We start from the raw sequence: 27423 nt of genomic DNA, 5'->3' as shown, positions 1-27423 counted from the left end.
TTTTTTTAGTAAAAAGTTGGCATCTGTCAGACGCGGGTACTTTTGGGGTTCCCTGCAGTGGGGGCGGGGTGGGCACGGTGTGGATGTGGTTGGAGTTGAAGGGGTGGGAGGGCAGCGAGATGCTGAAAGGAGTGAGTAACCCTCCTATACTCTGGGGGGCAGGTCCAAGGTGGGGAGCACCCGAGAGGAGGTGCCTGCGGGGGGAGGTCTGCAGGAGGGACAAGGCCAGGTGGAGGGCAGGTCCCCACAGAGGGGAGAGGGCCTCCCAGTGTGAGGGTGCGGGTGAGAGTTTGGGGAGCGGTGCTGACCGTCCTGGGCCTGTCCTGCCTGGAGACCGCGGCAGAGGCACGCGGGTCCCCCCTCTTCTCCAGCCGGGGCGGCGCGCGCACCTCCGCCCTGAAGGGCCAGCCGTGGGGCCAGTGCGAGTCCCCCGGGCCCAGGGTGGGGTTGGGGGGCAGCTGGGGCCACAGATGCGTTTGCGAGGAGACTCCCAGGCGCCTTTCCCCCAGGAAGTGGGTGCTGCGGTCCCCAGGAGCCTCCACCCGACCCGGGAAGGCAGGTCTGGCGCCTGTTCCCCGACCGAGGTGGGGACTCGGGGAGAACCGCGGGGGCACCTGGGGCCTCGCTCGGCTCGGCGCCCTCCCCCATCGCGAGGCCTGGGCTCCCCTGTGACCCAGGGCGCTTGCTGCCTGACCCGAACCTGGGCCAGAACCGGGCCGAACCTGCCCGGCGCCGTGACGCACACTGGGCGCGGGGGGCGGGGGCGCGCGGGGGGCGCGCGGGGGCGCAGGGGCAGCCGGCCCGCCCCTCCCTCCCCTCCGCTTCCTCCCCTCCCTCCCCCCGCCTCTCCCTCCTCCCCGTCGGGGGCGGGGCCGCTGCTCCCGCGCTCCGGCCCCTCCTCGGCCACACAAAGGCCCGTCTCCATGGCAGCCGCGCGGGCCGGAGCGCAGCGCCGAACGCGGCCCGGGCGCCATCGAGTCTTGTCGGCGGACGAGCAGGTACGAAATGGGGTGCAGGGCCCGCGGGGCGGCCGCGCGGGGCGGGGGGCTTCGCCGTGAGCTGCTGCGCCCCGGCCTGAGCGCTCCGGGCGCGGGGGCCCCGGGCAGCGGCCACTCCGCGGAGGGTGGCCGGGCCTGGGCCGCCGGCCGGTGCCCATCGGGCTGGGGCGGGCCGCCCGAACCCCGGTCTCCAGGCGGCGGTCGAGGCTGCGGCGCCCGGGGCCGGGTCTTGCTCAGCCGACGGTCCCCGGCGGGGCGCAGCGCCCCCTCCTGCCGCCCGCGTCTCTGGAGCTCCCCGCTCCGGCCCGGGTCCGAGCCTCCCTCCCACCCCGGCCCCGCGGAGACCCGTGCCCGGGCCGAGGTCGGCCCGCTGTGCCCCGGCTCCCGCGCCAGTCGCCCCGCTTGGTTTCAGGTGCAAGCCCGGCTTTTCCAGGGGCCGGACCTGTGCAGGCCTCGGCCCCACAGCCCCTGGGGCTCCCGTGAGGAGGACTTGGGCCGGGCCGGGCCGGGCCGGGACGGGTGCAGGTTCTGCCTTGGGACAGGCGGCCTGCGCGGACAGTTCCCTTGTGGGTTGTTGGTGCGGCGCTGGGTGGACACCCTGGGGCCCAGGAAGCCTCAGACCCGGGCAGGGGTGGGTTGGGCTCAGAGCTTGGGGCCCGCACCCACCCTCTGGACCCGCTCCTCGGACGCCTCCTCCTGTGGGAAGCCCCCTGGGATAGGCCTCCCGCCCCTCTGAGCGCGGCTACTGGCCAATCTGAGGGGTCCCTGAGCCCAGAGCCCAGAGCTCCCTGCTATGTCTAGGGGCTCCTCCTCCCAGCAACTTGGGAAAGGAATGAAGGGTCTGTCTGCGCCCACCGTGGCTGGGGTGGGGGTCAGGACTGGGGGTGCGGCTGGGCCTCAAAGCTGGTGGAATGTTCCAGGGCCGGAGGGGCTCTCTAGGGAGCTCCCCGTTCATGTCTAACTTCAGCCTCTGCGTGTCCCCCCGCCCCCCATCCCAGGGGGAGGAGAGTGGGAGAGCAAGAGCGAGGTCGCCCGGAGGGGGGGTTCTCAGCCCACCCCATACCCAGATGCCCCCCTAGCGTGGAGGGCAGAGCCATTGCGAGGCCTGAGGGTGGATGGTGGGTGGTGGACGGAGGGCGGAGGGGCAGGGCCTCTGCTGCCCCAGGGTCCCCAGAGGGTGGTGTGTGTTTGTGGTGTGACAGCTCAGGAATCCCCAGGGAAGATTGAGCACCAGCAGGTGGGCTCTGCGCTCCCACCCCCTCCCTCCGCACCTCCTGGGGCCCAGCCTGGGCCCAGGGTGGCAGGAAGCCTGCGGGCGGCGGGGGCTCCTCACCCGGGAGGGGAGGGAAGTTGCCGAGGAAAACAGGGCTTGGAATTCCAGTCCCCCTCCCCCGCCGGCCGCCTGCCAAGACAGAATTATTTTGGATTATCCAGCCGTGTCCAGCCACCAAGGGGGAGGCCGCAGCCTGGAAGAGGGATCCACTTCCGGGGCTGTGGGTTGAGAGCCCCGGGAGGAAGAGACCGGCTAGTCTGGGCAGCTCCCCCTCCCCCAGGCAGCTCAGCTCCGAGGCTGCTCCGACCGGTCATGGGGGGGCAGGGTGGGAGGGGATGCGTCACCCTCGGGTTGGAGAACGCCCAGGGGTGGCCCCAGCAGCTCGCAGAGCCAGCCTTGGGGAGGCCATGGGGCAGGAGGAGCCCTGAGCCCCATGCAAGGGGCCCAGCCCCAGGACCCTTCATCCCCAGAGGCCCTGGGACCCACGGCTTTGAGCTGGGATGCGCCTTGGGTGGGTTGCTCACACACCCTGTGCTTCCCAGAGATGCCAGGGCACAGGTGTGGGTGTGACTGAGGCTGCTGAGGGCGGGGCTCGGGGGTCTCCCAGAGGCTGAAGCTGAGGCCGCCCACCGGCCTCCTCACTGACCCCCGAGGGGCCGCGGACACACACTGCCTCCTCCCAAGCCCCCTCGTGGCCCAGCTCTGGCCCCCGTGGATGTCCCTGCTGGCATGTGGTGCCCATCAGCCTGTCCCACGGGCGAAGACCCCAAGGTGAGGGGCCACTGCCAGGTGGGCTCCCTGGGTTCCTGCCGTGTGTGCCCAGAGCCAAGCTGCCAGCAGCTCCTGCAGGGACCTCATGGAAGAGGCAGAGCCAGCAGCTGGGAGAGCGCGGGGAGCCAGGGCCTGGCCCCAGCCCAGCCGAGTGGAGCAGAAGAGATGGGATTGGAAGGCGCGGGGTGGGCTGGCAGCCTGGGGAGGGCCCATATGGCACTGGCCCCGGCCCCCAGGAGGCGTCCCAGGGACCTGAGCCTTCTGGAGGCATCGGGGTGTCTGTCCCCCGCCCCCTCGTGGGTGGGTGTGACAGGCAGGGGGTGGCCTGGTGAGGAGAGGCCGCCCTCTGCCACCAAGACGTCTTCCCGTGAGCAGGAATTCCCGCCTCTGTTCTTTTTTTTCTTTAATCCTCACCTGAGGATATTTCCCCCATGATTTCTAGAGAGAGTAGAAGGGAAGGAGGAGGGGGAGACAGAAACATCAACAGGAGAGAGACACATCGATTGGTTGCCTCCTGAATGGGGGCCAGGGACCCTGCAATCAAGGTACGCGCGTGCCCTTGATCGAATCAAACCCGAGGCCCCTCTGCCCACAGGCTGAGGCTCTAACCACTGAGCACCCGGCCAGGGCCTGCCTCCGTCCTTGCTGCAGCAACAGCCCCTGGTCTCCTGGGTGGGGAACCAGCTTGTCTTCCGTGTGGAGGAGCTGCCTTGGACTCGTGCCAGGAAAGCTGGGGGCGGTGAGGGGAGGGGGCCGCCCCAGGCCTGGCCCAGGAGAGCGGTCCCCCAGCCTCGACTCCCTCCGTGAGGCAGAGGCAGAGGCAGAGGCAGAGGCAGGTTCTGGCCGGGCCGGTTGAGTCACTGGCAGGTAGGGGCTGGGCAGAGTCCCTCTCCCGTTTGTGTTTGGGGTGTGGCCTCCAGCTAATTGTCTTTGGTCTCTAATCCCAGGCGGGACGTGGGACCTGTGGGTGACTCAGGGGCGTGGCCCCTCTGCTTCCCTTTTCTCTCCCGTTCTTCCCTTCCCTGGTTTCACATCCCCTGCCCCACCTCCCCTGCCGGCTCTGCTTCTGTCTGCCCTGGGGGGGATGAGGCGGGAGCCCAGCCCCGTCCTAGGCTCCCCTACAGGTGCAGCTGCCCTCCGGGCCTCCCACACCCACGCCTCAGCCGCCTCGGACAGGCTCTGTGGTTCTGCCCCAGGCCCCCCCAGGGCTACCGGAACTCCCTCTGAGCTATGCAGTCACTCCCTCTGCTCTTCACCTGCCAGGCGGCCCTGCCCCAGGTGCAACCCCACCTTCCTGGGAGGAACCCAGGCTGGGCTGAACCTGGAGCTGGGGTTTCTGTTCTCCGCCCAGTGTTGCCTTCTCAGCCACATTCCCACACCAAGGTGCGCCCCCACCTGCCCCACTTGTGGCCTCGGCCCACCTCTGCCCGGCATCCTGTTGGCAGGGCTGGGATCGGGGCGGGGCTGGGATCAGGGCCCGGGCTGGGATCTGGTGCAGGCCCAGCTCAGTGCCCACAGCCTCTCCCGGTCCTCGGAGATTGTGTGACTTCTGAACTCGGGCAGTTCCCCATCTGGGTTCCACATGGGTCCCAGGACAGGGCAAGGGCCTTGGAGAGGGGAAGGGGAAGAGGAAGGGGAAGGGGAAGGGGGCCTTTTGGGTGCAGCCTGGGCTCTGACCCCAGCTCTGCCACCAGCCCTGCCCTGGGCATTGCACTTCTGGGTGTGGAGATGAGATTCCCGGGGTGCCCTCCCCCACCCAGTTCCCGTGTGGGCGCCGGGCTGAGAGGCACGGTGGCTGGCGAGCCGGGGTCTCTGGCCCCAGCCGGGCCCCCTCCTCAGGAAGCGTGAGGAAGAGGAAAGGGTTTGATGTCCGCCTTGCAGGAGACACCTGAGTCAACACAGGGCCGGGCAGGGCCGTCTGCTCCCCAGTCGGAGCGGTTCCGGCCGCCGGCCCAGTGGAGGCCCAGGCCGAGCTCTCCCCAGCTGGCCTCGGGCTCTGTCTGGTCTGGGGCCACCGAGCCCGCTCGCCACCTGTGCAGGGCATGGCCGTGGGTGGCTCTGGGGGTCATGCTGGGGGGCGCTGTTGGCTTCCCTCCAGGCGCCCCGCTTGGCTGTTACGGCTGGGGCTGTTCCAGAGGCCCCAGCGGGAGTGCTCCGGGCGGCACGGGTGGCCGTGGGGAGAGATAGTTGGCTTGGTGCCCACCCGGGGCGGGTGCTGTCCTCACCTGGGTCTTGGAGTGCTGGGGAGGGGGTGCTGGGCAGAGGCCAGGGAGGGTGGCTCTGTCTTGGGGTGCCAGGGGGCCTGTGGCATGCGTGGTGCAGAGGGTGTGGGATGGCAGCTTGGCAGCAGGGGGTGACCTGGGTGGTGGAGAGGTGGGTTTGAGGACCAGTTAGAGGTGGGGTGCTGGGCCTTTGTGGATTCTAGCCCCGGACCCCCACCCCAGGGTGTTTTCAGAATTGGGGGCCTGCTCTGCAGGAGCACCAGGGCCCAGGTCACTGCCGAGGTGCCCTTTGCAGGGAAGGGGAAGGGGCTCAGCTGGGGCCCCCCCTCCTCTGCCCAGCGAGGGGGAGAAGCCATTTTCAGAGGGCAGGGGTGTGGGGGGCTGTGCAGGGGGCTCCAGCTCGGCCCCCTGCTCCCTCTCAGCCTGGCAGAGGCTCCCCAGACTGGCCAGGGGACCTGAGGGGCTTGGCCTCCCAGCCTGGTCTTGGCACCTGGCCTGATTTGGGGGGTTACCCTCCGGTACCTCAGGCCCCAGGAAAGGAGTCAGGATGGGGGACGGAAGGGCCGGAGAAGGAGGAGGGGAAGGCCAGGGAGGTCTGCTGTCCCCAGCCGGGCCGTGCTTCCTGGAGACGGCCTCTGGTCCATCCTGTGTGTGGCAGCCTCTTGCTCAACTGAGTGACCACCAACTGGGGAAGGGGGTGGGCCTGGCCCCAGGGAGCTGGGCAGGCAGGCCAGGAGCCGACCTCCTCCCATGCAATCTGACCCCCTCCCCAGTGACCCACCGGGGGCCTGTCTCACCCTGAGCCGGGCGTTTGCTCGCTGGGATCCCGGGCTCTGCCTGCCCAAAGCCCGAGTGTTTGTCCTGTGGTCGCTGCCCACTGTGCTACCAGTCCGGCCTCCAGACCTGTCCAGCGCCCCCAGCACTGTGCACCTCACCAGGTCCCCGGCCTCACTGGACCGGAGACTTGCACTGTTCCCTGGGGTTTTCCCAACGCCCCGCAGCTCCAGAACACGGGCCCTCCCCGCAGGCACCTTCCCTCCAGGCCAGCTCCAGGCCTCTCGCCCCTCCGGGCCTTCTGGGCCGACCCAGCGCTGGGACTGGACAGACCGAGCCTCCCACCCACAGCCTCTCAAGCCCGAGTGCCTGGGTCTGGGGTGCCTCCTGGGGACACTCTTGGGGGACAGGGCCCCCATTGCCGTCACAGACGTGTGTACCTGCACACGTGTGGTCACGTGGGCGTGCGTGGGGGCTGGCACGGCCGTTTGGCACGGTGCCCCAGGCTAATTGTGGGGTTCGGCTCTGACGGAGGAGGTGGGGCCGGGGTGACCGCTGAGGCGCTGACAGACTGACGGGGAGATTATAGGCCTTGCTGGCTCCTCACTTGCTTTCACCCTCCCCCGTCAGCCCCTCACACCCACCCCCACCTCCTGCACATGGCCCAGAAAGGGGGCTCTGGGGGGCTGGTCCTGGGCCCCCTGCAGCCACCCAGAGTCCCAGGCGGCCCTGGCCGACGAGGTCCAGCCAGCTGTGGGGGGTGAGCCTGCAGGAGAGATAAATGTGGGCATTTAGAGGTGGGGGGGCGGCGGGCAGGGAGGCGGACACCGGTGGTCTGTGCTTGTCACTGAGCCCGAATATCCAAGGACGGCCCCTCCTCTCCCAGCTGGGATGAGGGATTAGCGCTCAGCTAGGCACGCAGGAGCCCTTCTGTGGTTGGCCGGCTGTCTGGACGGCTTCTTCGCCATCCGTGCCCAGAGGCCTCTCCTGTGCTGTGGACGGACACCCTGCAGTGTCCGCCCCTGCCCCAGCTGGCCCCGGCCCAAGTCTGGCCCCTTCTAACCTCTCCCCCCTCTTCCTGTCCCTCGCCATCTGACAACGGCCAACCCCTGGGGAGTTATCTCAGGAGAATGTCCAAACCTGCCGAAGTGCACCCCTTCCTTTCCGCATATTCTTTTTTTTTTTAATGTATATTTTTATTGATGTCAGAGGAAGGGAGAGGGAGAGAGAGAAACATCAATGATGAGAGAGAATCATGGATCGGCTGCCTCCTGCACGCCCCCCACTGGGGACCGAGCCTGCAACCCAGGCTTGTGCCCTGACCGGGAATCCAACGGTGACCTCCTGGTTCATAGGTCGATGCTCAACCACTGAGCCCCGCTGGCGGCCACCTTGCCACACAGGTAGGCAGTGGTGGAGGCGGGAGATGGCCCATTGCCTGCAGCTTGGGGTCCCAGTCTGGGTGGCCACCCACAGCTACAGAGGCTGCAGTGGTGGTGGGGGGGGGGGGGCGAGCCCCCTGGCGCTGCCTGAGGACAGGAGCTCCATGCAGTAATCCTGGTGACCAGACATCCTGGTGCCCTGACCCCAGGCCTCGAGGGGCCAGAGCGCCTGGATACCCTCCGGGAAGGCACATCAGTGAGGCTGGGGTCGGCAGGGGAGGGCGGGGGGCCTGCGTGATGGGGTGGGGAGCCGGCGCTTCCCCGGGCTCGTTCCCCTGGGCTGTGGGTCTCGGCTGGGACCTTCCCACCGCCACCACCTGGGGTGATTTTTCGTGCGGGATCCCGAGCCCAGACCACGGGAGAGGCCGGACCAGCCCCCCCATCCCGCCAGGTGGGACCCCTGGCCCAGGGTGCAGGCTGGCGGCCCAGGGCCCCGCTGGCGGAGGAGGGAGGGGGTGACACCCTACACCTGGGAGGGGTCCCGGGGGAGGCTCCGGTGGCGCTGACGCAAGGCCCTGCCCGCCCTGCCCGCCCTGCCCGTCGCCAGGGCCCCGCCCGCCGCTCCAGGTGCCGCGGGAGACCTTGGCCTCCGGTGAGTCAGGGCGCGCGGCCCGGCCTCGGGACTGGGCCTGGCGGGCGGCTGCCGGGCCAAAGGGCGGGTGGCCGGGTGCGGAGGGCCGAGCCTGGTCTGACCGGGACCGGGACCGGGGGCCGCGGCCGGTGAGGGCGGGGCGGCTCGTCGGTGCGACCCGGGTGAGCGCTGCGGGGTCGGGTCCTGCGCCCACGTGGCCTGGAGGCTGGCGCGTCGGGTCGCGGGGCGGGGGGGGGATCGCGCGGCGCCCACGTGCCCCCCCCCGAGTGCGCGGCCGCGGGAGGGGGCGGGCGCGGCGCCCCGAGAGCCAGCGCGGCCCTGGTGGCTCCCGGGGGAGTCCGGTGGCGCCGGCGCCGGGAGCCGGGCGCGCTCTGCCCGGGCCGCTGGGTAGGGGCGCCGGCGGGGCCTCCGGGACGCGGGGGGCGGGCGGCGGGGGGCCGGCTCCGGGCGCTGAGCCTTGACCCGCCCCCATCGCGCGGTTTGGGGAGCAGCCCGGGCCGAGGTGCGGGGCCGGCTGCTGTGTCTGCGCTGATTTGCTGCGCGCGGCCGCTAATTGCAGATTTGCATTCGCGACCCGGTCCCCAGGCCGCCAGCTGCCGGTGGGGCGTGGGGGGGGGGGGAGGTGCCTGCAGCCACTCGCCTGGGGCGCCCTCTCTGTCACCCCACCTGCAGGTCCCGGGTGCCCTCCGCAGGACTGGGCCCCCCCCCCACACACACACACACAGAGGCTGGGCTGTCCCACCCGGTGAGCCTTCACCTGTCTGCCCAGGCCCTGCCCACGCCCGGCCCGTCTGGTCTCCGGGTTTGTCTGCCGGGCCCTCCTTCGTGGCGGCTTTCCATTGTTTTGATTTGTTGTTGTTGTTACTCGTGACCCGAGGTAATTTTCCCATTGATCTTAGAGAGAGTGGAGGAAAGGGAAAGACAGAGAAGTATCGATGTGAGAGAAACACATTGATCGGTTGCCTCCTGCACACGCCCTGACCGGCCCGGGCCAGGGAGGAGCCTGCGACCGAGGTACCTGCCCTTGACCGGAATCGAACCCGGGACCCCTCTGTCCGCAGGCCGGTGCTCTATCCACTGAGCCACACCGGCGGGAGCTCTGTCTGTTGTTTTGATTTTAAGAAATTGCTCCGACTGTGTTTGCTCAAAAATAGTGGAAAGAACCCCTGACTGTCCCCAAGCCTCAGTGCCCGACTCCAGGTGGGGCGGGCGGAGACCTGGGGATGGGGCGGACAGCCCTCGCCGGCCCTGGGCTCCTCCTGTTTCCCTCTGCCAGTTGGATGGGGGCAGCACCGCCTATGCCAGGGTCTGGCGGCTGCGGGTTAGGGTTAGAGGCGATGGAACCGGGAGGGAGCCCAGGGGACCGATGGCAAGGGGCTCGTGCTGCTCCCACAGGGTCCGCCGTGCGGAGGAGGGGCCGCGACTCCCTGGGCATCACTGTCCCTCTGGTGCTCTGGCTGGGGGAGGAGACACGACTATGTGTGAGGCTTGGGGACCAGCTGCAGGGGCACAGGTGCTTTTGGCTCCCTCCACTGTGTCACCCCCTCCTGGGTTTGTTGGGCTCAGACCCACAGGTGTCCCCCTGGCCCTATCCTGTGTTCACCTTGCTCACAGAGGGCCTATCGGTGAAGACCATCGGCCATAGAGGATAAGTGAGGATCTGCAGGGTCGGTTAGGATGAGTGTCCCGGGGCTCTGGGGGATGTGTAGGAGTTTTCCGGGGGGGGGGGGGGGGGGCGGGTTGTCCAGCAAAAGCAGAGACATGGTGACATCATGAGTACGGCCTCCACTGCAGGCACAGCCATGAGGATTCCCACTCATGGGTTCACTCACCCCGCAGGGCAGCTCACCGAGGTCCATGCCCTTACTACCTCCGTGTTACACATGGGGAAACTGAGGCACAGTGTCGCTCTGTGAATAGCCCAGGAACCCAAGTAGGAAATGACAGAGCCCAGTCAGAGCTCAGTGGTTGATTCCCAGTCAGGGCACAGGCCTGGGTTGGGGGCTGGATCCCCAGTAGGGGGCGTGCAGGAGGCAGCTGGTCAGTGGTTCTCTCTCATCATTGATGTTTCTATCTCTCCCTCTTCCTTCTTCTCTGAAATCAATGAAAATATATTTTTTAAAAAAGAAAGAATGACAGCCGGGGTTTGAAGCCCACAGTCCGGCTCTTCGAGGCCCCTCTGCAGGTCGGTGTGTGTGCGCTGGGCGGTGAGGGGCCAGCTGTGGCCTCGGGCTCTGGGCACCCAGGGAGCCTTCTTCTCCTGAGGATCATGAGTGACCCTTTGGGTTAGAAGGCTGGCTCGTGGGGGTGGGAGACGCAGGGCCGGCAGGGGTGAGTGCGAGCAGAGGCACCTCAAGTTCGGAAAGGCCCTGGGACTTGGTGGCGGAGGAAGGAGAGGGTTCCAGTCTGTCGGGAGGAGACATCCAGGGGCTGCCTCTGGGAGCATCTGAGACGGAGGCCCAGCCTGGTCAGGTCCCCGGTGGGGGTGGCTGTGGGGGTGGGGGTGGCGGGCATGGGCCAGTGGAGGGCCGGGGACTTGGGAGCCCGCCTTGGTCCGGTGCTGGGGCTGGAGGAGGCCGAGGGCAGGCAGAGGCACACGGAGGCGCAGGTGTGTGCTGTGCCCCCGGGGCTGGGCCTCGCTTTCTCATGAGGCTACCAGTCCTGACACCCTGTGGTTTGACCCTCGAGCCGGTGGCGTGACCTTCGCTCCCTTCACAAAGGCTGCCTTGAGTGGGGCACCTCTCAGGGTTCCTCCTGGGTCCCTCCGTCCAGGTTAAGCTTTTCCCGCTCGGCCAGCGGCTGAGGACACCGAAGGGAAGCGCTGCTGCCCCTGTGCCCGCCTCCTGCCCTCCTGGTTCCCTCTGGTTCCCCTTGGGCCCCACAGGTCCAGGCCTGGGTCCCTCAGAGTGGAGGGTGACCATGTTGGGGAGTGTGCTGCACAGGCTGACGCCAGCGGAGCAGGGGTGGGGGCTGGGGTAAGGGGAGTGGGGAGGTGGGGGGCTGACGCCGGTGGAGGAGTTGTGGGGGCACCATGCAGGGCTCAGTGGCTGAGCCTGGATGTGGGGGGTTGGGGTAGGCTGGGAGGGGTTGAGGAGGGGGAGTCCTTGAGGCTGAGGGGAGCTGGAGGGAATGGGGGGGTGATCATTATTATGCACCTCTCTTTAGTCAAGTAATGCATGAATATATTCTTTCTTTTTTTTAATTTCTCACCCAAGGAAATATTGTTATTGATTGTCAGAGAGAGGAAGGGAGAGAGAGAAAGAGGGAGAGAGAAACATTGATGTGAGAGAAACATCGATTGGTTGCCTCCTGTATGGGCCCCAACTGGAAATCGAACCCGCAACCTTTTGGTGCAAGGGACAGCGCTGCCACAAACCGAGCCACCGGGCCAGGGCGGAATGAATGTTACAAATTTTTCACAAATGCAGTTGCTTTGCTGTCCAGCCCCCCAGCCTGCCCCCAGGCCTCACTGTTTTCAGTTTGGAGGAAGCTTCTAGACCAGCTCAGCGGAGACCCTTGTGTGCCCACAAGACACCCAGAGTCCCGAGCACAGCCACCTGGCTCCACGGGTCGCACGGACCACCCGCCTGCGTGGGTCCTGCGGCTGCTCAGGGCTCCGGCGGGAGGCTGGGTGGGGGCCAGATTCTCGCTCTAATGAACCATCTGAGAAGGAGCCCTGGACGGCCTCCCCGCGGGTGCACGTGGGCGGCTCCCAGCAGGGATACTGTAGCCAGCCTGGCCGAGGGCTACAGTGTGACAACTCTCCTGAGGCTTTTCTGAATGAACCTCCGTCCTTACAAACCCCAGGAGGAGCTCAGGGCGACGGTCTCGCTCTCACGGGTGGGAATGCGGCCCAGAGAAGTTCAGTGATTTGCCCAAGGCCGCACAGCTAGTGAGCAGCGTCGCAGGGTTGTGGGTGTGCACGTTCCTTCAAAGCGATTTTTATTTTATTCCTTAAACCTGTTACTTTAAACCTGTTTTAGCCACTCGAGGATATCGCCCGTTGGTTTTTGTTTGCTTGTTTGTGTTTTTTTAAGAGAGAGGAAGGGAGGGAGAAACATGGGTTGCCTCCCAGGCACACCCCACGGGGAATCGGACCTGCAGCCTCTTGGTGGACGGGCGATGCTCCAACCGACTGGGCCACCCAGAGACTCGTCCCCTTCACTTCTTTTTCCTTGTCTTGAGCAGAGGAAAGAGAGTATCAGGCTTGTCTTGTGGAAGGACCAAGTGTGTGCCCCCCAGTGGGGTGCTGGGCTAGGGGCATGGAGGGGGTGAAGGAGGTCTGGGGCCCCCTGGACTGCTCCCCACCCCAGACATGGAGCAGGGGAGACAGGTGGAGGAGGCCAGCCTGTGGTGAGACCACTGTCTCTCTCTCCTTTGCTTCCTAGAGAATCTTGATGCCAGTCGGGAGCAGAGACTGAGCCGGACCACTGGAGCCTGGGTGAGTGGGGCCTGGGCCGCCGTGGGCAGGCAGTGGGGGGTACCTCCTCGCAGCGGGGCCGGAGGGGCTGCTCCCTGGCTGCGTGAGGCCCTGGTCCTGCCGGGACCTGTGTGTACATGTCTGCTCACGTGTCTTGCCCGTGGAGACCACTGCCAGGTCCGGCTCCTGAGCCAGGTTTTGCTTGGTGTGGGGGGGCGGGGGGGGGGGGCGCAGGGAGACGGGCGGGTCTGGGCTGGTGGGAAGGGGCGCCTGTCCAGACCCTTCCCGGGCCAGTGGCAAAGGCTGGCGTGTGTGTGACTTCTTGGAAATGCACCTCCGGCCTGCGGCCAGGAAAGCCGCCTGGTGCCCCGAGGAAATCCCCGTGGCCAGCTTCCCGTAGGCAGGGCCGGCGGGGGTCTGGGCCACCTTCAAAACAGGAAGCGCCCGTTCCAGGAACTCCCGAGGCGGAGGGGCAGGAAGTCCGCTGGCCGAGCCTGGCACTTCCCGCACGGGCCTGCCTTCAGCCCCGCACGGCCTCTGGTCAGGCGGCTCGGTCACCCTTTGCTCCTGGGCCTGACCGGGCCGGTCACCTGAGGCTGTGTTTGCTCAGGAAGTGCAGGGCAGCTGCTGCCTGTGGAGGGTGACCCAGTCCCTCCTGCCAGCCTGACTGACCGGGGCTCAGCCTGGGCTCAGCACGGGGGGTTCGAGCCTCGCTCTGCCCTCCGGCCTGAAACCCGGAAGGGTCCTGGGGCAGGGAGCCCGGGTGTGGGCCTGGCCGGCTCTCCCAGGGCGGGCTGGGCAGTGGCTGGTGCCTGTTCCAGGTCCTGGACCACACAGGAGGGACTCACTGAGCATTAGGTTAGCAGCCCTGGGGCCTGGGCCAGAGGACCAGGCTGGGCTCTCCCCTGGGGGGGGCCCGACGGGACTCCGTCAAGTGGACATTAACCACAGAAAGCCCACAGCATTCTTTTCCCGCACCGGGACCACAGAGGTGGGAGCGGGCAGGGTTGAGGGAGGGTTCAGGGTCAGAGCTGAGAGCTGTTTCAGAAGGGGGGGTTCCCCCAGCATTTCCCCACTCGGTTGGCTCTGGGTTCAAATCCCGGCCGGGCGCTTCAGACTGGCAGGGGGGCCTGGGCACGGGTCCGTGGGACTGGACTGCTGGAGTGCCTGGGTTCCCGCAGCTCCGGCTCCGCCCCGCCCCCGCCCTGCCCCCGCCCCACCGCCCGAGTTCCCTCCCAGCCGGGTAACATTCCATTCATTCCCGGCTCAGCCAGCCGCCAAACAGGCAGCTTAGCCGCAGCCTCTGGGGCTCTCGGCTGGCTCTCTGCTCGGCTCTGCTCTCTCGGGTGAGTGGGGCCGGGCAGGGAGGGCCAGCCCAGTCTTGGCTGAGGGGCCGGGTCAGGCCGGGCAGGGAGGGCCAGTCGAGTCCTGAGGCTGAGGCGGCCGGGTCAGCTGCTCGGTGCACAGAGTGGACTTTGGACGCAGGGGGCCGGGGATGGGGGCCGGGGGCGGTGAGCTCCCATCCAGGCCCTTTCCTTACCGGGAGGACACACAGGAGTGACTGCTGGCTGGTGCCTGGGATTTAGGGCCACCCCTGGGTGCCCAGACACCCACATCTGGGAATCTCCCCAACTGTGCTGTCAGCCCCTCTGGACAGGCAGACGAGCCTAGAGAGCAGTCTGTGTGGTGAGGATCCTGCTATACAGTCCACGGGGGCTTGTGGAATCTTCCTGACTCTGACCCAAGCCCCCCTCTCCTCCCCCGGCTCCTCCTCTCACAGCCTCGGCTGGACACCCCCCCCCCACCCCCCCCCCCCCCCCGTCACCTCTCCCTGCCCAGCCTCCTGCCCCCAGGCAGCCAGGGGCTCCTTCCCAGGGCCCTGCTGGGTCCCCTCCCTCCTGGACACCGTAGCCTGGGTACCTCTCCTCCTCCCCTGGCTGGGCTAGAACTGGGCTCCCCAGGGCACAGTGTGTGGGGGTTCCTGGGCAGAGGCAGGAGCTGCCCGGCGGAGGGGGCTTCCTAGCGGCCCAAGCAAAGCAGGCAGCTGGCTGGACATGAGCCCCACAGGGTCCACGGGAAAAGCCAGCCCATCCCCGTAAGCACAGCTTTGCCCAGAGCCCGTGCCCCAGAGAACCCTCTCCCCTACCCCTTCCTGCTTTTCCTGAGCAGGTGGGCGAAGGCCAGCGGACGGGGCCACTAAGGGGACTAGAAAAGCAGTTGTTTCTCGAGGAATAAGAGTATCTGGGGAGGCGATTGATGGCTGAAAGGGTGTGCCGGCTGCTCTGGCGGTGAGGGAGCCTGGGAGACGGGGCCTGGGTCCCTCGACCGTCCCCCGGGGCCGGGCCCCACTCAGGCACTTGCATGGGCAGGGCTGCGTAGGTGTCACGTCACAGGTGCCATCGGGGAAGGCTGTAGCCAGTCCAGGGATGGGCTCATGCCCGCACCAGGAAAGGGTAGCCTGTGGGGTGGCAGTGGGAGCTGGTGGGGGTTCTGACCAGGACGGAGGGTGGTCCTGAGGGTGAGGGGCACGGGGATACCCCCAGGTGGCAGAGGCCTGAGGCCCGGCGGCCCTGCCTGAGTTGGGGGGAGAGAACCCTGTGTGTTCTTCCTCAAGGACACTGTGGGGCCTTGGATCCGTCCTCCGATTGGGGACCTGGAGCCCAGCCTCAGCAGGTCATCCCTCGCGCGTGTGTGGACCTGCATACGTGCAGGGCCGTGCGCTCAGATGGACAGCTGCACGCAGACGCGGCCGGCCCTAGCCCTGGAGGGGTGCCCCCACTCGGACTCCGGGGTCTCCCAGCTCAGATTCGGGCAGCGCCCAGTGGACCCTCTGCTGGTTCAAGGGAGGGGGGCGGGCTGGAGGGGGCAGGGAGGCAGGGCCAGGCTGCACCGGCGGCTCTGGGGGCCCAGAAGCAGCGAGAGCCCAGCTCCCCGCGGGGGCAGCTCTGGCTACCTGTGCTTCCTGTCAGGTGGCAGCGTGTGCCCGGCAGGTGTGTGACAACCTGCTGGCTCTTTCTTTTAAGTTTTTAATGGTTTTAGCCCGGCTGGGTGGCTATCTGGTTGGAGCGTTTTCCCGTGCACCAGAGGGTTGCGGGTTCGATTCCTGGTCAGAGCACATACCTGGGTTGTGGGTTTCATCCCCAGTCGATGTTTCTCTCTCTCTCCCTGCCCCCCTTCCTCTTTCTCGAAAAATCAGTCAATCAAAACATATCCTCGGGTGAGGATTTAAAAAAAGAAGTTGTTATTGTTTTGGTGTTTTTTTGAGAGAGAGAGAGAAAGGGAGAGATAGACATCTGTGAGAGAGAAATATCATCAATCGGCTGCCTCCTGCATGCCTCCTGCTGGAGACCAAACCGTAACCCAGAAATTGAACTGTGACCTCCTGGTTCATAGGTCGACGCTCAACCACTGAGCGTTGGCTGGGCTGGTCCACCTGTTTGCATGTCGGATAGGGCTGCCCGTGGCGCTGGGAGGCTCCGGAGGAGGTGCTCTGCCTCGGAGGCGGGCCTGCAGGTGCTTCTAGACCAGGAGGTGGAGGCCAGGGTGCAGTCCTGGGGCGGCCACACCCAGGCCTGCCCCCTGCGGCTGAGGTGGCCAGGCCCCGGTCATAGGTTAGACTGCCGGGTGCACAGCTCGTGAAGGGCTGGGCGGGGATTTCCTTGGAGATGAGAGTGGGTGTGTCTGTCTGCCACCCGGAAGGTGGGGAAGGGCTGGGCACTCAGGACACATGGGCAGCCATGCCCGTCCCCGCCCCCCCCGCCCCGGGCTGTTTCCTGGTATTCGGTCAGGGTCCAGCATGGAGGGGGTCCGGGTTGGCCTTTGAAGGAGGACTTCCTACGCATGGACAGATCCTCCCGGGAGGCCCCTCCTGCACGCCCCCTACTGGGGCTCAAGCCCATAACCCGGGTATGTGCCCCGACTGGGAACCGAACCGTGACCTCCCGGCTACCCTCTGGGGCCGCCCTGACCCTCCTCTCTTCTCACAGGGGCCCGGGGGCGATGGCTCTGCAGCTCTGGGCCCTGACCCTCCTGGGCCTGCTGGGCACGGGCTCGGGGCTGCGGCCCCGGAAGCTGGACTCCTTCCAAAGCAAGACGGAGCTGAACCACCTGGTGGTGGACGAGGCATCGGGCGTGGTGTACGTGGGGGCGGTGAACGCGCTCTACCAGCTGAGCGCCGACCTGCAGCTGGAGCAGAAGGTGGACACGGGCCCGGCCCTGGACAACAAGAAGTGCACGCCGCCCATCGAGATCAGCCAGTGCCATGAGGCCGTGCCCACCGACAACGTCAACCAGCTGCTGCTGCTGGACCCGCCGGGCCAGCGCCTGGTGGAGTGCGGCAGCCTCTTCAAGGGCATCTGCGCCCTGCGCGCCCTCAGCAACATCTCCACGCGCCTCTTCTACGAGGACAGCAGCGGCGAGCGGTCCTTCGTGGCCAGCAACGACGAGAGCGTGGCCACCGTGGGGCTGGTGAGCGCCACCGACCCGGGCGGCGAGCAGCGCATGCTGTTCGTGGGCAAAGGCAACGGCCCTTACGACAACGGCGTCATCGTGAGCACCCGGCTGCTGGACCGCGTGGCGGGCAGGGAGGCCTTCGAGGCCTACACGGACCACGCCACCTACAAGGCCGGCTACCTGTCCACCAACACGCAGGAGTTCGTGGCGGCCTTCGAGGACAGCCTGTACGTCTTCTTCGTCTTCAACCAGCAGGACAAGCACCCGCTGCGCAGCCGCACGCTGCTGGCCCGCATGTGCAAGCAGGACCCCTACTACTACTCCTACCTGGAGATGGAGCTGCAGTGCCTGGACCCCGGGGACCCGCCCACCCCCTTCAGCACCTGCCTGGCCGCCTCCGCCGCCACCTCGGGCGCCGGCAAGGTGCTCTACACCGTCTTCACCAGGGAGGACCGGGCCGGCGGGGGGCCCCGGGCCGGCCTCTGCCTGTTCCCGCTGGACGAGATCCACGAGAAGATAAAGGACATCCGCAACGCCTGCTACATGGGCGACCCGAAGAGCAGCCCGGACGACTTCTACAAGCCCTTCCACGGCGAGATCCAGTGTGGCGGCCAGGGCCTGGTACGTACGGACGTGGCCTCCGCAGGTGCCCCCCGGGCTCGAGCCCCAGGCGTCCACGTGGGCCTGTGTGCTGCCGCCATGTGCTGGCTGGCGTGTCCAAGCCCTCACCTGCTTGGGAGGGGGCCGTGAGAGTGCACACACGTGTGCTGTCTCTGCAGCAGGTGGCGGGTGTGCCCGCACAGGTGTGGTGGCACCGTCAGGGCCAGGCCCGTGCACTGTCCGGCAGTGAGCACGCAGTTGGGGTCCCCGCCTGCACGGTCCTTGTTCTCGGGACGTGTGTGGGGCCACCGAGTGCTGGGGGGCCCCCGCGGGGAGAGGCCTCCTCGGGTCGGGGGTGTCTGGACCCACTTGACGCCGTCGTCCGCAGGGTGCCGGCGAGAGCTTCCTGTGCGGCTCGGAGCACCTGCCCTACCCCCTGGGCAGCCGCAAGGGGCTCGTCGCCACAGCCGTGCTGCAGCGTGGAGGCCTGAACCTGACGGCCGTGACCGTGGCCACCGAGAACGGCCACACCATTGCCTTCCTGGGCACCTCCGACGGCCAGGTCCTCAAGGTGAAGGCAGGGGCAGGGGCAGGGCGGGGGCAGGGCGGGGCTGGAGGGCCGTCTCCCAGGGAACAGCGCCCTCACGCACCTGCCTGCTCCCGCAGGCGTACCTGGCCCCCGACGGCAGCTCCGTGGAGTACGGCTCCATCCTGGTGGAGATCAACAAGAGGGTCAAGCAGGACCTGGTGCTGTCCGCCGACCAGGCCAGTTTGTACGCCATGACCCAGGACAAGGTAGGCCTGCGGAGGCCCCGGGGAGCGCTGTCCCAGGCCTGGAGGGTGCAGGCGAGGACCGGGAGGGGCCGCCCTCTCCTCCTCGGGCTCCTGGCAGCGTCTCTGTCCCCGTCTCCAGCGCCTTCCCTGTCTGCAGCTCTGCTCCCGCATGTCCTGTCTCTGGTCCTGTCACGGACCCTTCCTGAAGGGAGGCCTGGGACTGCTCTGAGGGGCTTCCCCCGGGGTGGACGGGCACAAAGGGGCCCTCCCTGTGCAGCTCCGTGAGCTTGGGCAGCGAGGGGACAGCACAGGCCCTGCCTTATCAGGGGGCTGGCGTAGGAGCCCCTCGAGCCGGCCTCTGGAGCCCTGGGGCATCCAAGGGCCTCTCCCAGGGGGTGGGGTCAAGGGGCCTGGGCCGGCACCGGGGAGGCAGGACCCTGGACCCATGGTTTCCTGGGACCATGCACCGTGGGTCCTGGGCGGGTGCAGACACAGGGCCAGGGCCTCACAGAGCCCGTGTACCTCTCCGCTGCCTGGAGCCCATGTTGGCCGGCCTTGAGTTGGCATCTGAGACTTTTTTTTTTAAAATATATATTTTATTGATTTTTTACAGAGAGAAAGGGAGCGGGAAAGAGAGTTAGAAACATCGATGAGAGAGAAACATCGATCAGCTGCCTCCTGCACACTCCCTACTGGGGATGTGCCCGCAACCCAGGTACATGCCCTTGGCCGGAATCAAACCTGGGACCCTTCAGTCCGCAGGCTGACGCTCTATCCACTGAGCCAAACTGTCCAGGGCTAAATGTATTTTTATTGATTTCAGAGAGGAAGGGAGAGGGAGAGAGATAGAGAAACATCAATGATGAGAATCACTGATTGGCCGCCTCCTGCACGTCCCCTACTGGGGATGGAGCTCGCAACCCGGGCACGTGCCCTGACCGGGAATCCAACCGTGACCTCCTGGTTCATAGGTCGATGCTCAACCACCGACCCAGGCCAGCCAGGTGGCATCTGAGTCTTTTTAAGGCTCAGAGATACAGGTGGGACCCAGCTAGTGGCCCCAGGAAACTCGGGTCTGAGGGGGTCCTGGTGGCCGCATCCTGCTCACCGCCCCGCTGCCCCCAGGCGTTCCGGCTTCCTGTGCAGGAGTGCTCGAGCTACCTCAACTGCAAACAGTGCCTCGGCTCCCGGGACCCCTACTGTGGCTGGTGCATCGTCAAGGGGCGGTGAGTCCCTGGGGCCCGGGTCTCGGCTCACCCTGGAGCCCGGGGCGGCAGTCCCACCCGGGGGCTGACAAGTGCCAGGGCTGAGGCTGCCCCGTCTCTGCAGATGCAGCAGGAGGGCTGAGTGCCCACGGGCCGAGGAGAGCGGACACTGGCTGTGGAGCCGCGAGGAGTCCTGTGTGACCATCACGGGGGCCCAGCCCCAGAACATGAGCCGGCGGGCCCAGGGGGAGGTGCGTGGCCGGCGGGGGGACCAGGGAAGGAGATTTCACAGCATCTCGATCCCGCCTGGGCCTTGGGGCTGAGTCTGAGGGGGGCAGCCCCGGCCCCTGTGGTCTGGTGGCTCCTGTGTCCCAGGCGGTGGGGGGTGGCGAGTCAGGTTCCTGTGTCTTCTGTGCACGTGCAGGGGAATGAATCACAGGACAGGTGCTCTGGGTGGGGGTCTCCTCACTGAGAGTCCAGTCCTGGGCCCCCGAAACCCAAGGCTGATCCCCCCGCACCCAAGGCTGGTCCCCCGCACCCAAGGCTGGTCCCCCACCCCCAAGGCTGGGCAGAGGGGTCCATGTGAGCTGCCTGGCCTCCCCCAGGTGCAGCTGACCGTCAGCCCACTCCCGGCCCTGGGCGAGGACAAGCTGCTGTGCCTCTTCGGGGACTCTCCGGCACACCCTGCTCGCATGGAGGGGGACGCCGTGGTGTGCAACTCCCCGAGCAACATCCCCAGCACGCCGTCGGGCCAGGGTGAGGCCCAAACGCCAGGCCCCAGGCCCTCCTCCCTCCCTCCCTCCCTCCCTCTACACAGTGGGGTCCTTCCTGTGACCCGGTCCCAGGGGTGTGGGCTGAGGTGGAGGGAGGGGACAGGTGGCCCCTGCCAGGGTGCAGCAGGGCAGAGGCTGGGGCGGTTGGGGTTCTGGGCACCAGAGCCTTGCCGGCTGTGCTCCGTGCCGTGAGCAAGGGGAGCTCCTGGGCCCTTCCAAGCACTTCTGTCCCGTCTCCGCGCCACCTGGTGCCGGGCCCCGGGTGCTGGCATCTGCGCAGAACCCCTCCCCCACCCCGTGCAGCTTGACACGGGTGGGGCTGTCCCCAGGGGCCGGGCTGTGAAAGTGGGCCAGGGCAGGTGCCAAGCCTTTGTCCCCTGAGCATTCAGGGCCAGCGGAGGGCAGCTGGCTGGCTCGGTGGGACCACACGGTGACGTGCAGGGGCCTGGCAGGCGCACTGCCCCAGACACCCAGGAGCCCTCAGGGACCGGGGCCTGGCTGCACGGAGCCCTGGGAGCCGACACTCGAGCCGAGATCTGAGGGCGGCGCCGGGCGCGCCGAGGCTGAGTGCGCATCAGGGGACGCCCTGCCAGGCCCCCCACGCCAGGGCTCCCCACACTGGGCTGTCTGTGCTCGATGGCCTGTTGGGACCTGTGACGGTGCAAGAACCCGGCCGGCAGAGGCCCGGGCCAGGTGTCCTGTCCCCCCTCTGCCCTGTGCTCTGCGGCCCCGCCTGACGCCTTCCCCGTCTGCCATCTGCAGACCATGTGGCCGTGGAGATCCAGCTCAGGTTCATGCACAGCGATGTCTTCCTCACCTCCCACCAGTACCCCTTCTACGACTGCAGCGAGGCCATGAAACTGGAGAAGAATCTGCCGTGAGCGTCACCCCGCGCCCCCCTCCGGGTCCTCCAGCCCCGCCCCTGGCTCCACCCCTCCCCCCGCTCCGGGTCCTCCAGCCCCGCCCCTGGCTCCACCCCCTCCCCCCGCTCCGGGTCCTCCAGCCCCGCCCCTGGCTCCACCCCCTCCACCTCCTCCCGCTCCGGGTCCTCCAGCCCCGCCCCTGGCTCCACCCCCTCCCCCCGCTGCGGGGCCCACACCCTCGCCAACCTCTCTCCCAGGTGTATCTCCTGTGCCAGCAACCGCTGGACCTGCCAGTGGCACATGCGCTACCACGAGTGCCGGGAGGCCTCGCCCTCGCCCAGCCCTGAGGACGGCGTGGTGCCCGCTCACATGGTGAGGGGCCGTGGGCCCTGGTGGGGGTGTGGCTGCTCATCCCAGGCCACGTGGCCCTGACTGGCCTTACTCTGCAGGAGGACAGCTGCCCCCAGTTCCTGGACCCCAGCCCGCTGGTCATCCCCATGAACTACGAGACAGATGTGACCTTCCAGGGCGAGAACCTGGACACAGTGAAGGTGGGCTTGTGAGGCACTGCCCTGGGGAGCAGGCTGACCAAGCAGAGAGGCCTGTGTCCAGCGGCCCTGGTGGCTGGCGTGTCCGTGGGGCCAGCTCAGAGCCGTCCTGCTGACGGGAAGGGGCACCGGGCCTCCTCTCCTGCAGGCCTCTGGCTTGGGCTCCCACAGGAGGTAGCTGCTCAGCGAACGGTGTTGGGGACAGAAGGAGGCAGGCGGGTCTGTCTAGGGGCTGGGCAGGGGCTGCCACTTAGCGAGGGAGCAGGGCGATTTGCTCAGGCTTGGGCCGGGGGGCAGGGGTCCAGGACTGGCCGAGTGGTCGGCTGGAACGGGAGGACCCCCGCTGGCCCAGGAGGTGTGGGGCTCGGACAGAGCCCTGGCCTGGGAGCGTGGGGAGTCGGGGAGGCGGGGAGGGCTGGCGGGTGCAGGGTCCTGACCGCGGGCCTTGCAGGTCTCCTCCCTGCACGTGGGCAGTGACCTCCCCAAGTTCGAGGTGCCGGTGAACACGCGGGAGCCGGGAACCTTCCACTTTCGGACCCCGAAGGTACAGCCCCCAGGGCGGGCGGGCCAGTGGGGCCCTCACTGCCTCCGGGGGGGAGGAGGCAGGGTTGTGGGCCCGGCAGCGTGCTCACTGTCTCTCAGACCCCAGCCCCTCCACTGCTGCCCCTCCGCTTGAGGGGACCCCATGGGCCTTTGTAGGCACAGTGGTCACCCTCTGGGGCTGGGGCGGGGGTCAGAGTGCAGTGTGTCCCTGCGTGTTCCTCCAGCTGTCCCACGACGAGAACGAAACGCTGCCCCTGCACCTGTACGTCAAGTCCTACGGCAAATACATTGACAGCAAGCTCCAAGGTGGGCGGGGCCTGGGGGTCTGGTGGGCGGCTGGGCTGGGGCCCCGACGAGGGGCAGGCCTGTGGGCTGGGTGGGGAGGGGGCCTGGCGGGGCAGGGACGGGGCGGGTGGCCCTGCTGATAGCTGGCTGCTCCCTCCGCAGTGACCCTCTATAACTGCTCCTTCGGCCGCAGCGACTGCAGCCTGTGCCTGGCCGCCGACCCCGCCTACAAGTGCGTGTGGTGCGGCGGGCAGGGCAGGTGTGTGTACGAGGCCCTCTGCAGCAACGCCACCTCGGAGTGCCCGGCGCCCGTCATCACCGAGGTGGGTCCCCCTAGGGCGAGGGCCCCCGGTGGGAGGGGAGGGACCCCCCCCCTGAGCCCGCCCCGCGCCTCGCCCAGCCTGCCCAACACGCGCTGCCCATTTCAGATCCAGCCGGAGACAGGCCCCCTGGGCGGCGGCATCCGCGTCACGATCCTCGGGTCGAATTTGGGGGTCAGGGCGGACGACGTCAAGAGCGTCACCGTGGCCGGCAAGATTTGCACCTTTGAGCCGGAACGGTACTCCGTGTCCACCAGGTGAGTGGACAGCCGGTGGCCTGGGCTCCATGGGCCAGGTCAGCCCCCACCACGGGGGCCGGGGCAGATGCAGAAGAGGGACACGGGGTGTGGGTGCCCAGGACTCCCCACCTGACGTGCCAGTCAGGCAGGGCCTGGGGTGAGCCTTGAGAGCGACCCCACCCTGCCTGTTGGCCCCCAGGATCGTGTGTGCCATCGAGGCCACGGAGGCGCCCTTCACAGGCGGCGTGGAGGTGGACATCAACGGGAAGCGTGGCCACTCTCCACCCCACGTCCAGTTCACCTACCAGGTGAGTGCCTGGCTCCCCTGACCAGGTCGGGACGGACCGGGCGGGTCTGGCCACTGCTGCTGACTCCTGGACGGTTGGGGGCTGCGCCCCTTCGACGACAGTCTCGATTGAGGGGTGGGGCGGGCTGCCGCTCAGCCCCGACCTGAACGCACCCGCCTCTCTCCTAGGAGCCCCAGCCCCTCAGCGTGGAGCCGAGGGAGGGGCCGCAGGCAGGCGGCACCACGCTGACCATCAACGGCACCAACTTGGACACGGGCTCTAAGGAAGACGTGCGCGTGACCATTGGTGGCGTCCCTTGCAATGTGTGGGTGTCGCCTGCGGGCCCCCCGAGCTCTGGTCCGCCCTGGCCCTGGGGACCCTGCCTGTGTCCTGGAGGGAGCGGTGCCTTGGGCCTGACCCCTAGGCCCTTGCCCCCTGGCCCCCTGGCCCCTTGCCCAGGGCTGGAGTTGGTCTCAGGGTGGGGTTGGTCTCAGGGTGGGGTTGACACTAGCGACGTTCACCTGCAGGACGCAGTTTGGGGCACAGCTCCAGTGTGTCACGGGCCCCCAGGCAGCCCCGGGGCAGCTGTCCTTGGAGATCTACTACGGGGGCTCACTGGTGCCCAGCTCCGGGATCACCTTCACCTACCGCGAGAACCCCGTGCTGCGGGCCTTCGAGCCCCTGCGAAGCTTCGCCAGGTGTGTCCTCTGCCCTGCCCACCGCCCACCAGGGCTCCCCCTGCCACCCCCCACCCCCAGCTACTTCCCAAGTCCCCTACGCCCACTGCCTGGTGAGGATGCGGGAGGGCTGGTCTGGGTGGCAGGAGGAAGCTTCCGTAGAAGCCCCACTGCACCCCTAGATCCACTCCCTCCTAGAAAGCCTGACAGGCGGGCCCCAGAGCCCCCTAGCCCAGAGCTCAAGGATGGCGGGACTCACAGGCACAGTGCTCTGAGCACACCCCAACATACAGCAGGCACGGGCTTACGGGGACCTGCGTGTGCCCCCAAAACCAGTTTGGGGCCGGGGATTTCAACCCCGCCTTCCCTAAGCCCACCACATGGCCAGCATGGGGGTGGGGGTCCGGCTTCACAGGGCGCCTGCTCTGGAGCTGGCTGGGTACCTCCCTTGCCCAGCTGTGCCCACTCAGGCACCCCCCACCCCCAGTGGCGGCCGCAGCATCAACGTGACCGGGCAGGGCTTCGGCCTGATCCAGAACTTCTCCATGGTGGTCATCGCGGAGCCTCTGCAGCCCTGGCGGCGCCGGCGGGAGGCCGGACCCCTGCAGCCACACACGGTCAGTCCTGCTGCCGGCCGGGGCTCGGAGCCCACGCTGGACCCGGGGGCTGGCTGGGGAGGGAGGGGGCCTGTGCCCTGTGGCCTGACAGACAGCCCTCGGCCTGCAGATCGTGGGCACGGCGTACACGCGCCACAACGACTCCAGGGTCGTGTTCCTGTCCCCGGCCGTGCCCGAGGACCCCGAAGCCTACAACCTCACGGCGCTCATTCAGATGGACGGGCACCGTGTCCTGCTCAGGACCGAGGCCGGGGCCTTTGAGTACGTGGCCGATCCCACCTTCAAGAACTTCACCGGGGGCGTCAAGAAGCAGGTCAACAAGCTCATCCACGCCCAGGTGAGGACGGCGCAGGCCGGGCCGGGTCCGACCAGGCGCGGGTGGGCCGGCGGCTCAGGGTCCGGGCTGAGCTGGTCCAGGTGCCCCCGAGTCCCTCCTGGCCACGGTGACCCCGCCCCCCACCCCCAGGGCACCAACCTGAACAAGGCGATGACGCTGCATGAGGCCGAGGCCTTCGTGGGGGCGGAGCGCTGCGTCATGAAGACGCTGACGGAGACCGACCTGTACTGCGAGCCCCCGGAGGTGCAGCCGCCCCCGAAGCGGCGGCAGAAGCGAGACACCACACTCAACCTGCCCGAGTTCATCGTACGTGTGGGCAGGGCAGGCGGGTGGGGCGCCAGGCTGTGCCTTGGGGTGCTGGGCGCTCGTCTCAGCCACGCGTGTCCGCGCTGAGCCCTCCCCTCCACGCAGGTGAAGTTCGGCTCCCGGGAGTGGGTGCTGGGCCGCGTGGAGTATGACAGTCGTGTGAGCGAGGTGCCGCTCAGCGTCATCCTGCCGCTGGTCATGGTGCCGATGGTCATCATCATCGCCCTGTCTGTCTACTGCTACTGGTGAGCCCGCCCGCGGCCTCGGCCCCGCCCACAGCCCGGGCCCCGCCCTCCCGCAACCTGGGCCCCGCCCACAGCCCGGGCCTCGCCCTCTCGCAACCTGGGCCCCGCCCACAGCCCGGGCCCCGCCCTCTCGCAACCTGGGCCCCGCCCACAGCCCGGGCCCCGCCCTTCCGCAACTTGGGCCCCGCCCACGGCCCTGGCCCCGCCCTCCTGCAACCTGGGCCCGGCCACTCCCACAGTCTAGGCCCCGCCCACGGCCCTGGCCCCGCCCTCCTATAGCTCTGGCCACACCCACTGCCCGGCGAGGCGGGCCAGGCCGGGTCCCAGCAGCCTCCCTTGCGCAGGAGGAAGAGCCAGCAGGCGGAGCGCGAGTACGAGAAGATCCGCTCGCAGCTGGAGGGCCTGGAGGAGAGCGTGCGCGACCGCTGCAAGAAGGAGTTCACGGGTGCGGCGCGGGGCGGGCCGGGCGGGCGGGCGGGGTGGGGGCGCCCTCGCGGGGCCGGGCGAGGGGTCACCGGCGCTGTCCCCCCAGACCTGATGATCGAGATGGAGGACCAGACGAACGACGTGCACGAGGCCGGCATCCCGGTGCTGGACTACAAGACCTACACGGACCGGGTCTTCTTCCTGCCGTCCAAGGACGGCGACAAGGACGTGATGATCACGGGCAAGCTGGACATCCCGGAGTCGCGGCGGCCCGTGGTGGAGCAGGCGCTCTACCAGTTCTCCAACCTGCTCAACAGCAAGTCCTTCCTCATCAACGTGAGCGGCCATGGGGGGCGGGCGGGGCGGACAGGGGAGCCAGGATGGCGGGTGGGCGGGCTGGGCCAGACCCAGGGCGGGCGGGGCGGACAGGGGAGCCAGGATGGCGGGTGGGCGGGCTGGGCCGGGCACCCGCAGGCGCTGACCCGCCGCCCCCGCAGTTCATCCACACCCTGGAGAACCAGCGCGAGTTCTCGGCGCGCGCCAAGGTGTACTTCGCGTCGCTGCTGACGGTCGCGCTGCATGGGAAGCTCGAGTACTACACGGACATCATGCGCACGCTCTTCCTGGAGCTCATGGAGCAGTACGTGGTGGCCAAGAACCCCAAGCTGATGCTGCGCAGGTGCGTGGGGCGTCGGGCGGGTAGGGGGGGCCGAGGCCGTGGCACCTGGTGTGCTGGGGGCAGCCAGCGCGAGGAGTAGGGAGGGTCTTGGCAGCCGTGGGTCTCCGCTGGTCGCTGGGCTGCTCCCCCTCAGAATCACCCTCTAGGACGGGGTGACATGCCCCCCCTCCAAGGGGCCGGGCACTGGCTCCTACAGGCTGGACCTGGGCGTGCTGGTGGGAGGCGGGTCGGGTGCCTGAAGAGCCAGCCGGCCGGCAGGCACTGCGGGGCCCCTGGGTACCAGGCCCGTCTGCACCCCCAGGTCGGAGACGGTGGTGGAGAGGATGCTGTCCAACTGGATGTCTATCTGCCTGTACCAGTACCTCAAGGTGGGCTCCCGGCGGCAGGCGGAGGGGGGTTGAGGGGGGCAGGGGTGCTGCTCCCCACTCGCTTGCCCTGGTGGCACCTCCAGGGGAGCGTGGTCGCGGAGGCTGACCACCCGCGTTGCTCCAGGACAGCGCCGGCGAGCCTCTCTACAAGCTCTTCAAGGCAATCAAGCACCAGGTGGAGAAGGGCCCGGTGGACGCCGTGCAGAAGAAGGCCAAGTACACCCTCAACGACACGGGGCTGCTGGGGGACGACGTGGAGTACGCGCCCCTGGTGAGCCCAGGTCCCGCCCATCCCAGGACCAGAGCGGGGTGCTGCCCCCCTCCCTGTGCTGGGGAGACCCTCCAGGTGCCATGGCCCAGGCCTGCTGTCGGCCTGTGTGGGGCCCG

At 68.0% G+C, this 27423-nt stretch overlaps 1 protein-coding gene across 4 annotated transcripts in view; it reads left to right on the top strand.

The window, feature by feature from the left end:
* Positions 1–914: 914 nt before the first annotated feature.
* The window catches only part of PLXNB2 (plexin B2), a 30733-nt gene continuing 4224 nt past the window's right edge, over positions 915–27423 (top strand). For 2 of the 4 annotated variants that reach the window (XM_070411346.1, XM_070411344.1), the window contains exons 1-27: positions 915–998; positions 12461–12513; positions 16479–17565; positions 17933–18115; positions 18211–18339; positions 19444–19544; positions 19648–19774; positions 20129–20279; positions 21059–21173; positions 21417–21531; positions 21609–21710; positions 22159–22251; positions 22475–22556; positions 22698–22858; positions 22964–23112; positions 23294–23402; positions 23570–23706; positions 23909–24079; positions 24546–24675; positions 24785–25012; positions 25142–25318; positions 25424–25563; positions 25908–26008; positions 26096–26325; positions 26487–26668; positions 26970–27036; positions 27161–27307. In XM_070411346.1, the coding sequence (XP_070267447.1) occupies positions 16492–17565; positions 17933–18115; positions 18211–18339; positions 19444–19544; positions 19648–19774; positions 20129–20279; positions 21059–21173; positions 21417–21531; positions 21609–21710; positions 22159–22251; positions 22475–22556; positions 22698–22858; positions 22964–23112; positions 23294–23402; positions 23570–23706; positions 23909–24079; positions 24546–24675; positions 24785–25012; positions 25142–25318; positions 25424–25563; positions 25908–26008; positions 26096–26325; positions 26487–26668; positions 26970–27036; positions 27161–27307 (4401 nt within the window). In that variant the 5' untranslated portion in view covers positions 915–998; positions 12461–12513; positions 16479–16491. Of the gene's footprint in view, positions 999–8177; positions 8234–12460; positions 12514–13819; positions 13839–16478; positions 17566–17932; positions 18116–18210; positions 18340–19443; positions 19545–19647; positions 19775–20128; positions 20280–21058; positions 21174–21416; positions 21532–21608; positions 21711–22158; positions 22252–22474; positions 22557–22697; positions 22859–22963; positions 23113–23293; positions 23403–23569; positions 23707–23908; positions 24080–24545; positions 24676–24784; positions 25013–25141; positions 25319–25423; positions 25564–25907; positions 26009–26095; positions 26326–26486; positions 26669–26969; positions 27037–27160; positions 27308–27423 lie in introns of those variants that run through there. The other 2 variants (XM_070411345.1, XM_070411347.1) reach the window with 2 other exon arrangements.

The sequence above is a fragment of the Myotis yumanensis genome, unplaced genomic scaffold (assembly GCF_028538775.1).
Source record: "Myotis yumanensis isolate MYYU_CA2020_CCGP unplaced genomic scaffold, mMyoYum1.0.hap1 SCAF_3, whole genome shotgun sequence".
NCBI classification, from domain to species: domain Eukaryota; kingdom Metazoa; phylum Chordata; class Mammalia; order Chiroptera; family Vespertilionidae; genus Myotis; species Myotis yumanensis.
Note: the sequence above shows the minus strand (reverse complement) of the source record. Positions and strands in the feature narration are given on the sequence as shown.